This window comes from Gossypium arboreum, chromosome 7 (assembly GCF_025698485.1).
Source record: "Gossypium arboreum isolate Shixiya-1 chromosome 7, ASM2569848v2, whole genome shotgun sequence".
Lineage (NCBI taxonomy): Eukaryota > Viridiplantae > Streptophyta > Magnoliopsida > Malvales > Malvaceae > Gossypium > Gossypium arboreum.
The window spans coordinates 91982398-91998315 of record NC_069076.1 but is presented as its reverse complement, the minus strand read 5'-3'; the positions used below and the strand labels follow the sequence as shown (position 1 = coordinate 91998315).

Genomic DNA, 15918 nt, shown 5'->3' with positions numbered 1-15918 from the left:
CATGCAATTCATGTTTCTAAATTGTAGACACAATAATTTAACGGAACCTACAATCAACAAAGCGGCAATATTTTCATTAAGGTTACTAAGATGGGATAAACCAATATTTAGTCCTAAATGAAATAAATTTTTTTCATCTTGGTCCACATTTGTCTTTGACAAAATTGGAAAATTTTGTCATCAACTTCGATTCGGATGATGTAAAACTTTTAATCAATGATGCCATCACCTAAAATTTTAAAATCTAAAAAACACAAGAAATATATTAAAATATTAATTTAAAAAATCAGGTGATGGCATAGCAAAATTTAATAATATCATTTTAGGACACTTTAATGGAATCTAAATTTAAGGATTAAATTGAAAAAAGTTATCAAGTTCTTAAACTACTATGACCTTTTATGGTGCTTGAATTTGGATAATTGAGTAAAGATCTATATGACACCCCAAACTCAGCCAGGACGGCCCGACTTGAATTTCGAGCGACACATTAACCACAAATCACACCAACCATCCATACTCACCATACATATACAGAATATTTCATACAAGCATTTACTCCTAAGAGCATGTTTTTCTAAATCAAACTATAAGTCATATAATAAGCGGAATAAGGCGTACATGAATTTCGGCAGGCTCTACTAGCTGCAAAATGTTTCGTTAGTTCATCAGGCGGTATCATACAATTCAAACAGAAAATTCAACCAAACAAGTAAACAAAGAGATTAAAAAATCTAAAAAGTTAAAATGACCAAAAAATCCAATTACAACCCTCTAAAAAACTTATTTTTAAATTGTCTAAAAGTATCTAACTCTCATTCCAAGTCTCTAGCCTGGAAATGTCTCATATTGCCTTCTTCGGGTTTTATAAGCTCGGCACACATACTATAGAAAGAAAGTTTGTGTGATGGATCACCAAACTGCTGCCCTCCTCATCCTGCGCACTACTTATCGTGAAGGGAGAAGAAAGTAAAGAAATGAGTTTGGGAATGCTCAGTGAATAAACATGTACACAACACAAGAAAGCACATCAATAATTCACATACTAAACAACTCACTTACAGACAGATCAAATATAACAATTCGCACATAAACAGTTCTACATGTGTGTGGTTTGCATGTCATTAATTCACATATAATCAACCTCGTTTAGTTTAGTGATATATTGACAATTCGTGAAAATGAAACATAATTAAATAATATACGCATTGGATAAACGGATCTTCTAAAACACACCCTAAGACTCATAGAGTCACTCAAATCGCCATATAAGTGTAGCACGAATGCTCACACTCTCCGAAAAACACACCCTTACGATCCACGATGAATAGAGCATTGCTCGACATTCCCTTATTTCTCCATCGAATCATTGGGCCACAATTTCCTATCACATTACATAGGTGAGCACTCACAATTCTATTGCATGCTAATTATATCCAATGGTTCAAAAAGTTCACAATAGCAACATAACGCAATAATACTAATTTACAGATCACTGTCATTTTAAGCTCACAATTTTTAATAGAGCTTACAGTACCACAACACGTCATTGAATAGCTTGCTAAGCATTAAGCTCGCATATACAGAACATTAAGATAAAACAATAGCAAATGAGACTTAGGGTTCGCACACCGCATATATATACATTTATACATAATAGATAGAACAAAGCTTTTTAATGCAAAGGTATGTATATATATTTTTTATATTAAAACCCACGCATGCATACATATAATACAAAACCCTTTTAATGCAAAGATATGTACATATATTATTTATAATAACCTTTGCGCATGCATTCATTGTATATAACAATTCCCTTTTACATCATGTATGTATAAAACATAAATTAAAAGCCACAAACTTATCTATAATATATAACAGTACACACAAATTATACTATATAACAAACTTTAGACGCCTATATATATTATATATTTAACCTAACCCTGGACCCATGTATACATTTTACTCAAGGTTTGCATAGCATGTAAAAACACACGCACGTAGATTCATGCTAAGAGTTCGCACAACGCATGGATGAGGTTTGCACAAGACATAAAAGAGGTTCGCACATGCACATGTTCAATTCACAACATGAAGACAGGGCTCGCATGTCTTACTTGCTTTCAGCAGAGCTCGACCTCGTTTTCAAGTGCAGTATATAGTGTACTCACCTTGTTTACCACAATGTCGATTATGTGACCTTTTCCTTGCCTTTGTCTCTACTAGGCGATGCTTCTCTGGTATTTTCAGCTTCGCATGAACAAATACATATGACACATTCTCTAAAACAATTTAATTCATTCTCTACTCAACCACGGCCCACTACTTACGTTATCTCTTGCAGATTTTTATTGTTCTAATACTTACCCCATTTTCTAACTTTCAACCCTCCTAACTCATATATTTGTATATCTAGACTGTTAATTAAATGTTAATCTCACCTAAGTCTTTCCTTTAAGAATCAGTCACTGTTCATCATCTTCGTCAAGAACAAAATCATTTTAAACAACATTTCTTAGCTTTGCCAACTTCAATCCACCATTTTCATGAAGCCAGGTCATAAAAAAAACAAAGATTATTTATATTTCCTAACTAAACCGTAGATACTTTAGTCAAAAGCATATAATGCAGATTTAATATGAAAATAAATTGTTTACTTTCGGTCTTGCTATTCTTCGTGACTCTCGAGTGGTCCGCTCAATAACCGACCCAAAGTTTAAGAAGAAAAAGTTGGTGTTTTACTTGAGAATTTAAAGAAGAAAATGGTGCTTGGTTGCTTAGAAAATGTAATGCGCAATAAAATTTTGAAGGAAAATTAACTACCATGCAACAGCTTTTGAAATGAAGAAAACGTAAAAAGAAAGAAAATAATTTAAAAAAAGGAAATTAAAGCAAGAGAAGCAAATGAGCAGTGATGGCTTATATAGCCAAATTCATTTATAAAGTTGGTTTATTTGTCCTATAGATCCCTCCTAATTCTACCCTTGCTTTAATAAATCCCCCACTAACCATTAGTCCTAATTTATTTATTTAAGTTCTCTACTATCGTTATTATTCCTATTTCGTCCTATTTAAGTTCTCTACTATCGTTATTATTCCTATTTCGTCCTAATTACTAACGTGATTTCTATTTACTCTATTTTTAATCTATAAGCTAATGTCAATACTATCGGCCTGGTATCCAAGATGTGACAATGTAAGATTGAGATAAAATGGGTAGGTATGGTTAAAATTAATACATACCTACAAGGTCGAAAAGTATACAATAAAGTGCCCCAAAGATGGGGAAAGGTATGGATGCAAACACTGCTCTAAATTTTCCTGCACAAAATATCATATATGTTAAGATTAAATCACTATTTGGATCTAATTTAATAACTTTTTTACATTGGAGTCTGAATTTTTTGCCAAAGATAGGTTCTGAGCCTAGAAAATTGTTCTCGCATTGAGACTTAAATTAGGTAATTGTTCTCACTTTGGGGCTATAATTTTTTTTTTCCAAGTTAGCCCTTGAAATTGTTCCCACATTAGGGCCTGAACTCTAGGGTTTTTAAAGACCAACTTGAACAAAAAAAAATTCAAACCCTAATGTGAGAACAACTGCAAAATTCAAGGTTTAATTTAGATAAAAAATTCAGGCCCCAAAATAAAAACAATTGTCAAATTTAAGGTTTAGGGTTCCACAATATGAGAAAATTTGTCAAGTTCACATCTCAAAAAGTAATTTAACCTTTATATTACCTGAATTTTTATTTCTTTTCAACATATATTCAAATATTAATATAAGTATGATTGTTCAAATATATATATATATATAAAAGATCGAGCATATCAATGTTGGACATTTACCAAATATAAAGAAAAACATCATGAAGCCAAATGTTATCTGTTCAACTCGGCGACTTCCAACTCGGTTTAATCCTAGGAGTCTGACATTTTCCCTGAAACATAACTATGATATCAACATGGGAGAATAATACAACACTAGCAGCTAGCAACAATGGCTGGTCTAAAAGCATATCTTACACGAAAATCGTAGAACTGGTGACCGTTCCGAACAGTCCATCAAGCATTATCTCAATCCCTTCCAAATTATTACAAAAATCAACCACCTAGGAAACATATATATATATATATATATATATATATATATATATAAATGCATTCATTCGATGGATTGCCAATGAGGGATTGGTCCTTATTGTAAAACCAATGAGGACTTAAGTTGGAGTTTTATAATGTTTGAGTTTAATGTAGGGAGGATTTTCTTCGGTTATACGATGGTTTTTGGGTAATTTGTTCTCGGTTTTTTCTCGAGAAGTGCTTGTTTGATTGATAGTTATGTTAAACTGTACTACTTGCCAACCAATGCCACAGCTTAGTACATAAGCCGGAGGAGGAGTCACGAATTCGTTGCAATGACGAGTCGTTTATTATATAAGCTATTGGGATAACATAAGCATAAGAACCTCCAATAACTGCTGGCATCCTTGTTCCAAAAAGTGCTTGGAGAATCGTGTTATCATTTAAAAATTTGGCTGTTAGATTTTTTTTTTAATCCACTTTGTCACTTAAATTTGACAAATAAATTTATTTTGGTCTTTGAATTGAAGGTATTATCGTTTAAAATTTAAAAATTTTATATAAATTTTCAAGCGATGATTACATTCAGTGTCAATAATTGAACAAGTGATTGAACAGGTTAAACCATCGATTTTTTATTCAACCAATTTGATGGATTCCATCGCCAAAGATTTTATATAACTTTGAAAGCTTTTAATATTGACATAATAGTAATTTTAGCTCTCATCGTTTATTCACTGTATCAATTTGATCTTGATTCTAAAAAATTCAACTCTCTAACATTTATATAGTGCAATTTTGTATTTTTACAGTTTTGTTTTTGTTTGTAACATACAAGGTTAAATTTAAAACAATAAGAAAAGATAAAATTATTATATTAAATTTTAGATTTTTAATTTTAATATATTTTGGATAAATTTTAATTGATAAATTTATTTTTTAGCTTTTAAGGTGAAAGAGTCGTAAAAAAAACAAAACTATAAAAAAATCAAATTATACAATGTGTAAAGGTTAAAGGTTATTTTAGAATCAAAACTAAATTGATACAATGTATAAATATTGAGGATTAAAATTTTTATTATGCCAATTTTATAAATAAAAAAACAACAAATTTAGATAAAAAAAACAAAATAATTAAATAGTATCCGGTTCAAGAGTATTTTAATAATAATTATATCCTAAGCCTATAAGCATAAAATGTTATCACATTGCAAGTTTTTTTTGTTGAAGTGTATTTTCAAAAATAATTAAGTTTAAGAAAAATATTCTTAATAACATGGAATGTAAAACAAAACAAAATTTGTTTGCAAAATAAAAATAATTATAGCAGTTACAACCTCATCAAAAAAATTTATACCTATGCTATTGATTAAGAGGTCGGGGTAGGTTTTGCTACGATAGGGGCGGAACATGCAGCTGGATTTTGTTTGCCGCTAATTTTAGGCTTCACATTCGAACATTGTGATACTGAAGGTCCAGTTGGTCCACTGTGCGTAATTTCAATGTCGGCAAGTTCCACATTTTCACACGGCAAAGTAGCGCTACAAATAATCTTGACAGCTTCTGGAAGCGTAGAAGTGCCGTGAATGTTTTTGAAACTAATGTTGCTTAGTTTAACTTTTGATTCTTCCTGCATCAACAAAATAATGATTCAATGACCGATTAAATCTTTTTGCTCTCTTACGATTTTGATAAATATGTACATATATTTATTTTGCATTTTTTCCATGGGCAATATTTCTGATCAATTATAATAGGAGAACTGCATTGGTCATGGTAATATCCTCAAAGTGAATGTTCGAACAAGTGCCAGGTTCAGCATCTGGCCAACTTTAGATTCTAACACCATTTGATGTATTAATGAAGGTGCAGTTTTTTACTATAACTCCATCAACAGGTTCTTCATTTTTAAACAATCCGAGACTGCCAATACTGATACCATGTCCTGGTCCACAAGTTACTCTATTGATAACCAAATTTTTGGAACCATCCCCAATTGAAACACAATCATCACCAGTTTTTATCTCCGTGTTAAGAACATTGACCCCATCTGATCTCTCGATGTGAATCCCGTCTGTGTTTGGGCTTTATCCCGGTGCAGATACGGTGAAATGTTCGAAAGTAATGTTTTTGCATCCTAGAACATTAACGTGGAACTGCTTGTTGTCTTTGGTAGTTATACCTTGTATCATTGCGTTGGTTAAAAAATCAAACCTTAGGTTCTGTTTAATTTCAAAATGAAACAAAAAATAATTATTACTTAATTCTATTTATAAAAAAAAAAAGTCATAACTTCTCAATTAAAAAAGAACCTACAATAGGAAGTGAATCACAATAATCATGCTTTTCACAACCTTCCCTTTTATAAGCAGTGGTTCCCTGGCCGTTGAAAACTCCTCTGCCAGCCAATTTGAAATTTTCAATTCTGCTGAAGGCAATCCATTTAGGCTCCTTGAAAGCACCAAGGTCTACCGGAGCCTTCACAGTACCTTCAACTTGAAGCTCAATAGGAGCCTTGCAAGGACCATCTAATGTAGTTGTACTTAAAAAATATATCCTTTTAGGAATCACAATTTTTTTCAGAGATGTCGAGGCACATGCTTCTTTCCAAGCATCCAACAATGGCTAAAACCAAAAAAGAAAAAAAAAAAGATACATATAAAGATAAGAGATATGAAAAATAGTTATGCATGCTTTTATTTGCTAACTATAAAGTTATATGATATTTTGCTTACCTTACTCAAATTTGTTTTCTCGTCTGCCTTTGCACATAACACCACCACTTCCTCCTCCTTGACCTGCAGCGGATGATATGGATAAAAGTAATAGTATTAACATGGATGAAACAAAATTAAATTGAATAGCCATACTTTCTTTTTATTTATTTTAAAGAGAGAATGATTTCTGTCTTTTGTTTTGTTTCAACCCATCTTATATAGAGAGAGTAAAGCCAAATTACAACCAACTAAACATTTTCTATTTTAATTAGCATGGGTAAATAATATGACAAAGTTTTACTTACTATAATTAGCACCTTTTTTTTTTCTTTTTGGAAGGGAATTTCCTTGTTAATTGGCCAACAAACTTGATATAGGAAAAAGAGTCACGTGACTTAATATAATTATTTAAGGTTTCTATATATAAAAATGAAAATAATGAATAAAATTGTCGACTTAGCTCGGTTGGCATTGACATTGTTGCATTTGCAGGAGACCGTGGGTTTGAGCATGCTGAAGGGCATTAATGCTTTCCTATATTAAGGGTTGGAGAGGAGTTATGAGAAGTTCTAGGTATTGTTTTATAAAAAAAACAATGAATTAAATTATCCGTTATTAATTTATTTTCTATATTATATTAATAATTTATTATATGGTTAGGTATAGATAATTAAGTATGTATCTTTAATAATATTGAAAATTATACTATTTTATTAATTTTAAATATTTTTAAAAATAAAAATTTATTGATAATATAATAATATTAAGCTTGACTTAAGCTAATTTTTATATAAAAATAAAATCACCCATAAAGGGTAAGTCATTTTAGAGGAAAAATTGGCTTATTTTTTGTTGACTTTTAAATTATTTTCCATTGACTAAACCATTTTCAATTAAACAAACAGAGCCTGCCTTGACTGAATTGGTATCACAAGCCAAGGGACACCGACTCTGTTGGATAGATTACTTGAATTCAAAGTCTCATTGCAATTTCATATAATTATTTCATGTATCAGCAATGGTCTACAAGTGTAGTCAGTAAGTATCTTTCTTTTTCGTTTTTCAAAGAATAAGCATAATATGCAAAAACACTTTTATTTTATTTCAATTCAATGGTAAGGTTTTTTTTTTTTCTTTTTTAGAATAATATCCATTCAACGAAAGTGAGGATCAAAATCTTGGATAAATGTACAAAATAAAATGTAAATAAAAAATAAATTACAAAAGAAAATCATACTCTATTTGAATCAAATTGAAAACTCTATCCTATGTTGGTGTTTAGCCATTGGGGCTTAGAAGGTTAGACCTTGATATGTAGAGTTTTGTCATGCCCTCACTGCTGTTACAATGGACACACCTCAAGTACTCAATAAATGCGAAAAGCTCGAGCAAAAATAGGCAGACTAAAGATACACGAGAGCTCCCAAAATGGGAAATCGAACCCTTAACAGAGGAGCCAAGCAATGCATCATTATGTCAGAAAAGAGGATGCCCATTCGCAACTCATTGGCATCCAAAGGCCGGTACCATGCCAGCTAATACAAAAGTCAATAGGGGGAAGAGAGGCTTGATTGTCGACTAGATAATCGTCAACAACCACACTGCCAGCCGAAAGGTTAAGGCCTTACTTTAATAGCAACATTGACAACTTTAAATTTTCATATTTAAATTACTCTTACCACTAATACAAAAAATATTTATAAAAAAAATCAAATTTTAAATAATATAAATTAATAAATAATTCATAAAATATTTTGAAAAATTACACGAATTGCCTCTAGTACTACCCATATTTATCGAAGGAAAAACCGGTAAAATATATGCAATTACCATGCCTAATTTTGGGAAATTTAAGTTGGTGGAAAAAACCTATTAAGATTAAAAGGCAAAGTGTAAAATTCTTCATTCCTATTATCTCCTCTAAATGTTCTAAACTTAACCCACCATGGCATCCCTCTATCTTTCTTCGATTTCTCCACTTCTATCGTGTTGTCTAAGATCACCGCCACTGTCAGTCCCACCATCGCCGGCGATGAGAACACGGTGTTCACGAATGCATTGAACTGCAAAAATCATTCACTATTTTTTTACCCTCTTTTATCATTGAAGAATATGGGATTCGAGTTTTTTTTTTTTTTAATAAAAAAACTTACCCAGGCGGCATTGGTGTGAGCGAGACCACGATGGGATGGGTTCCAATATTGGTTGAAGAATTGAGGGATGGAAATCCCTAAGAAAAGTGATAATCCTGTTATGATGAGGTTTCTCATGCAATTCATGTTTGTGAATTGTAGAAACGATAATCCGACGGAACCTGCAACCAACAAAGCAGCAATATTTTCTTTAAGGTTACTAAAAGGGATAAATCAATATTTAGTCCTAAATGAAATAACTTTGTTTCAACTTGGTCCACGTTTGTCTTTGACAAAATTGGGAACCCAATTTTGTCATGAACTTGGATTCGGATGATGTAACACTTTTAAACTACCATGCCATCACCAAAAATTTTAAAATCTAAAAAATACAAGAAATATATTAAAATATTAGTTTAAAAAATTAGGTGATTGACATAACACAATTTGATAATGTCATTTTATTATACTTTAATGGAGTTTAAATTTAAGAATTAAATTAAGAAAAATTATCAAGTTCTTAAATTAATATGGCATTTTATGGTAAAAAGAAAATTTAAACCGGACTCGAATTTGGATTAATTGAGTAAAGATCTATGGTTGGGATAAAAATGGGTAGGTATGGTTAAAATTAATACATACCAACAAGGCCGAAAAGTACACAATAAAGTGCTGCAAAGATGGGGAAAGGTATGGATGCAAACACTGCTCCAAATTTTCCTGCACAAAATATCATATATGTTATGATTAAATCACCATTTGGATCTAAATTTAGTAACTTTCTTTTCCCCAAGTTAGGTTCTCAGCTTAGTAAATTGTTCTCACATTTAGGTAATGGTTCCCACTCCGGGGCTTAAATTTTTTTTTTTTTTGGTCTAAAGTTAGTTATTGAACTTGATACTTGTTCCCATATTGGGGTCTAAACTTGTCAATTGGGACCTGAACTCTAGGGTTTTTAAGGACTAACTTGAACCAAAAAAAAAAATCAAGCCCCTAAGTACAATTGCCAAATTCAAGGTTTAATTTAGATAAAAAAATTCAGGCCTCAAAATAGGAACAATTATCAAATTTAGGTTTTAGGGTTCAACAATATGGAAAAAGTTGTAAGTTCAGACTCAAAAAAGTAATTTAACCCTTTACATTACCTGAATTTTTATTTTTGTTTTCAACATATATTCAGATATGAATATAGGTATGATTGTTCAAATATATAAAATAAAATAAAAAAGAAGATCGAGCATATTAATGTTGGACATATACCAAATATAGAGAAAAACATCATGAAGCCAGCAGATATCTGAACAACTCGGCGACTTCCGACTCGGGTTAATCCTAGGAGTCCAACGTTTTCCCTGAAACATAACTATGATATCAACAGGGGAGAATAATAAAACACTGGCAGCTTGCACCAATGGCTGGTCTGAAAGTATATCTTACACGGAAACTGTAGAACCGGTCACCGTTCCGAATAGTCCATCAAGCATGACCCCAATCCCCTGCAAAATTATTACAAAAATCAACCACCTAGAAAACATATATATGTATATATACATTCATTCAATGGATTGCCAATGAGGCATTGGTCCTTATTCTAAGGCCAACGAGGCCTTCAGTTTGAGTTTCATAATGTTTGAGCTTAATCTAGGGAGGATTTTCTTCGGTTATATAAGGGTAACCTGTTCTCGGTTTTCCCTCAGGAAGGGCTTGTTTGATTGATAGTTATGTTAAACCATCCTACCTGCCAGCCAATGCCACGACTTAGTACGTAAGCCGGAGGAGGAGTCGCAATAGCCAATCGAGATGCCGCCTTGTATGCTCCAGTCGACTATAGCATCGTAAGTAACATTAAAAGCAATTTCATTAACCCAGAAATTATTTACGGTTAGAACTTTTTAAGTGGAAGTATACCTCAACCATAGAGACTAAAACTGCAGACATCATAGCAAAGGAATGACCAGCTGAAAATGTAGGAGGACCCCATTGAAGAGGGTAAGGAAACTTGAACCTGAAGCATAAAAACATTAACGTCCGAACCAGTGAAAATGGAACATAAAAATCAAAGTTTATGTTCTGATATATACCATGGAGCAGTTGATATGAGATTTGCTCGGTCGGTACGACAACTAATTTGAGTAGCAATCGGCTTGTTACGATAAGCCCCACCGGCAGTCAGTATAAGGGAATAGATCCATATGATTGTACCGCAGATTAATATGGGAAACCTTTCGAAAATTGGGATATCTCTTAATGGTCTCACATGTTTTAGATACTGTGACACTCCGATCACCAATAACAGCATCGGCAGCCCGATTTCAACACAATTTCCAAGCTGAAACGATATTATTAAGAGAAGTTCCGTGCTTTAGAGTAAACTTAATGGACTCTCTGAGTAATAGGGAAAAAAATGACTGTTCTATTACCAAAGGAAACCCTCTTTGAAACAATCCCAAGCCGACCAATGCGACCACCGGTGACATACCGAGGGGGCTGAAGAACCTGCATGGGAAAATGATGAAGAAAAGTATAATCCAGCGCCAGTCAGCTAGCAACTTCACATTTTTTGTATGTTAATGATGGATGTACCGTGAAAAGAGACCCCAAACTTGGCTGTATCCCAGTATAATTTGTATGCTTGAGGCTATGACAAGAGCTCCTTGAATTGCACGCATCGTTTGTATAAATCTCTGCAAACCAATCACATGGGAAGAGACCTCTTTCAAATTACCCCTAGCAAACGAGAAAGTTCGGTTTTTGAAAAGGGAATCGAAAGACAAGACTCGTAGTGGGATGTAAAAGCTAGCACTGATAGGAACAACATGCAATGTTTCCGTTGCCGATATTTTTGAACCAATGTTGATAAGTAGGTGTAACAAGCAACTTACATCATGTCTGTCACTAATCCGTTGCAATGACGGGTCGTTTATTATATAGGCTACTGGGATAACATAAGCATAAGAACCTCCAATAACTGCTGGCAATCTTGTTCCAAAAAGTGCTTGGAGAACCGTGTTAATGCCGGCTACAAAGAGCAACGTTTGTATTACCAATGCTTTGTCCCGCTGATTACAAGCCAAAATATGGATAAAGAAACAAAATACGTGTTAAAGAAGGAAATGCTTGGGAACCGATAAACTTGGCTCAAGGTTACCGGCATAGTTAGATAGTGCCTAGCTACGAGTCATGATATAAACCAAGCATGAATTAAGATGAAAATGAACTAACAAAGTCGAGTATAACGAGCTTACATCGGTTCCACCCATTGCTGGAACAAGCAATGTAGGGATCATTACGCTTGTACCCAACATTAGGATATAGTTCTGAAATGCTAATAGGATGGTCTCAGCTGCAAGAAAATGCACTTGGCATTGTCAAAATGTGATTTATTTGAACTGTGGCAAGATATAATCCTTCAATTCTTTAAGCTGCAATGCATTGTACTTCTATATTTCTCGGTTATATGGAATACACATAGAAGTTATACAAGCCTAGAGAAGCACCAAAACTCGACCTATGATCAAACAGGTTTACTTAAAGCCGGGCAGTTCAATATAGTTTAGTAAACTATAAGCAAGGGGATTCGATATTTCCGATGGTTCACATGGGGAAAAAGATACCATTGGTGTTCAAAAAAGAAATGCAATGATCAAATCTCTTAACCCTTTTCTTTTTCCTCCTAGAAATGTCGATATTTTGAATCAAAACCATCATCACCCTCACCAATCTCCAAATAATTCATGCATTTGGATCCTACATCTATTTAACAAATCTATAGATCATATCATATCATATTATATCCTAATATGAGCTGCTATAAGCAAATGCACAATGGCATGATCTCTTCCAAGGCGAAACCGATCATCACCGGAGTGAATGTATGTCATTATAAGGTAATTTATATCATTAGAGTATGCCAGTGCCCAGTTTTATGTGCTTGGGATCAATATTGCAGTCATACTAAAACCATGACCCTAAAAATTTGCATTAGTTGAATGCATTTTCAAGTTGATTTAAATAATCGTATCATACAATGCAAATGATACCCCCAGTATTTGCATTCTTCAAGCATGAATGAGACCATTTTTGTAAGCAACCAAAAAAAAGGGAAATTACAAAAATGTCATCTCCCAAAATCAATTGAAAGTTTCAAGGAATTTTCTGTTTGGTACCCGGGAAAAACCCAAGAAAAGAACACTAAAATCAAGGAACCTAGGTAGAAAAAGAATTAATCTTTTTTCATCATTTATTTTCCATCTAATGGATTCAAGTTCATAATTATGCCATAATGTCACCTATTACTTTCACATAAACACAACAACTATTTTGTTTTCAGCTTATAAAAACTTTAACACAATGAGAACAACAAAGACAAAAAAACAAACACAAAAGAAACATTTTTAAGTTCGAGACCAACAACCCCATTTTTTCTTCTCGTCTAAAACATTTCAAATATACAACAAACACTAGATAAAGAAAGAACATACCCCAAGAAGGGTTAGAGTCTATGCAATACTCAAGGTCTTGAAGCTGGTCCATAGGAGGATGGGTTATTTCCGCCATTGTTACTAAGCTTTAGAATAGATAGAAAACTATTAAGTAAAAGGAAGAAGAAGAAGGTAGGAAACTGAGGTAAAGTAAAGTGGCGTAAAGAAAAGTGGGTTCTAATGAAATAATAATAAAAATAGTACCAAAAAGAGAATAAGATGACAATGAACAAAGGCAAAAGAAGCAATGGCCTCTCAGTGAAGCCCTCCGACACCTTTTTTTTTTTTTTTTTTTGGTACTTGTACTTTGCTCTCTGGTCTAGAAGCTTATTGTTTTTTTAGTTTTTTAATTTTTTTATTTTTTTACTTAGTGTTGATTTTTTTTCATTTAATTAATTACCATGGTTTTTGCAGGGAATGGAACAGTGGGTGTACGGTCTCAACACCCCCACGCACATTGAAATGAAAATCTTAGACATTGTCGTTTTGCATGTCTTTGTCTTCTATATTCTATGTTCTTTATATTTTATTTTTTAATCATTAACTATTCCTTTAAGGCTCGATTAAATTTAAAGTTAAGTATGAAATTCAATCCAAAAACATTGGTAACCTGTTAATACTATGATTAATAAAAGAAACATTTGTTAAAAATGGAAATTATTTGAAATATATTAATTTTTGAATATCTTTGCTCAATTAAATTATTATAGTAGATTTTTGTTGTCAAAATTTGAACTTCAATATATTAAATATTTTAAAAATCAGGATATCATAATCTTAGGAATATTAATTAAATTTAAAGTGTTTTTATTGATAAAATAAAATTTTAAATCAAATAAAAAATTCTTATCTCGAATCCTTTCAAATTTAAATTGAGCATGCCAACGATAATGTAAAATTGAGAAGATAAAATTTTGGATTCTTCCATTAATTACTCCTGATTGCTTTCTTTCATCCCCTAATTTTTAGCTAACATAATTAATTTTGAATTATTATAGAAACATTTGATTAAGAAATAAATCTTTTTAATGGGTATTTTTTATAAATAATTAATAGTTTTGACATTATGGTAAAATATTCAAACTTTTATTGTTAAATTAATAACTAAATGCAATTAGATATGATTTGGACGAAACTAAAAAGATTAAATAATTAGTAATAAAATAATTCTATTCAAAGACAAATTATTCATTAATAGAAAACAAAATAAAAGATCTGGCTATGATAAGAAATACAATAAAGAATCAAATACATAAATTTCTAATTATAAAAGACAAATAACCATCATTGATTTTTTTAAAATTCCAATTTTAAGTGAAATGAAAATTGATGTCATCAAGTAAATTACCATATGATATTGGTTTCTCCTTTTGCTCTATCATAGTACAGATTCAGAATACTAATAACTCTTCTTTTAGCAATACCCTATCCAAATTATACAAAAGAAAAATCTAATGTAAACCTTTATTATAATATTTTTCTAAAATTTGACCATCAAAATGTGCCATTTAGATTATTAGAAGTAATAGATTAAATCAGGATTAATTGTGTGTCACATGGGATTAATCAACGAGACTTTTTTAAAAGAAAAAATTAATGAGATTTATTGTTACTGATAATTAGATGATGGTTTAAATAATTAAATAATCTATAGATGAAGCTTATGGCAAAATGAAATGGTGGAGAATATATATGAAAGAAGGGTGGTCCAATTCCACTGTATTGAGAATCTGAATTAGGAGAATCAAAATGGGTCCCAAATTTGTATCTTGTTGGACCAAATTAAAAAGGAAAACAAATTGCTAATGTTTTCAGGACATTTTAAAAATTGATTAATATATGTATTCAGTGTAGATATTCTTGTATTTTTTTTTTAAAATGTATTAGTTATTTTTTAAAAATAAAAAAGAGTTGGCAAAAGGCAATTGGACTTGGGGGTAGGTAGGTTGACATTAATACAAAAATGAAGGATGAGAATAAATGTTCTGTTCTGAAGAAAGCATTTACTAAAGACTATAGTAAGGCATTAAATGATGAATAAGGCCCTTTTTTTTTTCTTTTATTTATTTATGGCATTAAGAAATAATAGATATAAAAAGATTTATTTTATTCATGCAATTACCAATATCATCATTATTTATAATCTTAAAATGCAATATTTTCTACAAAAGAAAAAGAAAAGAAAATTAAGAAACAAAAACTAAAAATTTTAATGAATATGGAATTTGGTATAACTTAAGTTGGCTTCCTAACACCACGCCGTCCAAGAATAGTTGATGCATCCGATTATATTATTATTTATAAAGCTACAAAACCCTGACACCTCAATGATCAATGCCAATCAATATATATTATGTCTTATTTAATTTTACTAGAATGCTTTTTTTTCTCTACCAATGAATCACTTCATATGGGCTATTTTACTAATCTGACCCAAAAAATTTAATATTTATAAAAATAATTATTAAAATGACCTGAAATGAATAGTAGATTGGAGTT

General features: G+C 31.6%; 1 protein-coding gene and 1 pseudogene across 1 annotated transcript; both read right to left on the bottom strand.

Annotated features, from left to right (window-relative positions):
- Nucleotides 1–5458: 5458 nt before the first annotated feature.
- On the bottom strand, nt 5459–7056 carry LOC108489152 (polygalacturonase-like; annotated as a pseudogene).
- Nucleotides 7057–8502: 1446 nt separating this feature from the next.
- On the bottom strand, nt 8503–13734 carry LOC108482828 (nucleobase-ascorbate transporter 1-like). The gene is made up of 13 exons (XM_017785918.2): nt 13420–13734; nt 12184–12281; nt 11821–11997; nt 11522–11622; nt 11359–11434; nt 11020–11267; nt 10847–10943; nt 10677–10763; nt 10376–10434; nt 10199–10290; nt 9581–9658; nt 8960–9120; nt 8503–8869 (listed from the first exon to the last, which is right to left on the bottom strand). The coding sequence occupies exons 1-13, from the start codon at nt 13493–13495 to the stop codon at nt 8657–8659; spliced, it is 1563 nt and encodes a 520-aa protein (XP_017641407.2). The 5' UTR covers nt 13496–13734; the 3' UTR covers nt 8503–8656.
- Between the last annotated feature and the right edge of the window lie 2184 nt (nt 13735–15918).

Excerpts from the sequence above, each read along its gene's own strand:
- LOC108482828 (XM_017785918.2), bottom strand. The coding sequence starts at position 13,495 with ATGGCGGAAATAACCCATCCTCCTATGGACCAGCTTCAAGACCTTGAG. Across the intron at positions 10,291-10,375 it reads ACCGGTTCTACAGTTTCCGT|GGAAAACGTTGGACTCCTAG; the intron begins GTAAGATATACT and ends GTTATGTTTCAG. Across the intron at positions 8,870-8,959 it reads CTCACACCAATGCCGCCTGG|TTCAATGCATTCGTGAACAC; the intron begins GTAAGTTTTTTT and ends TGATTTTTGCAG.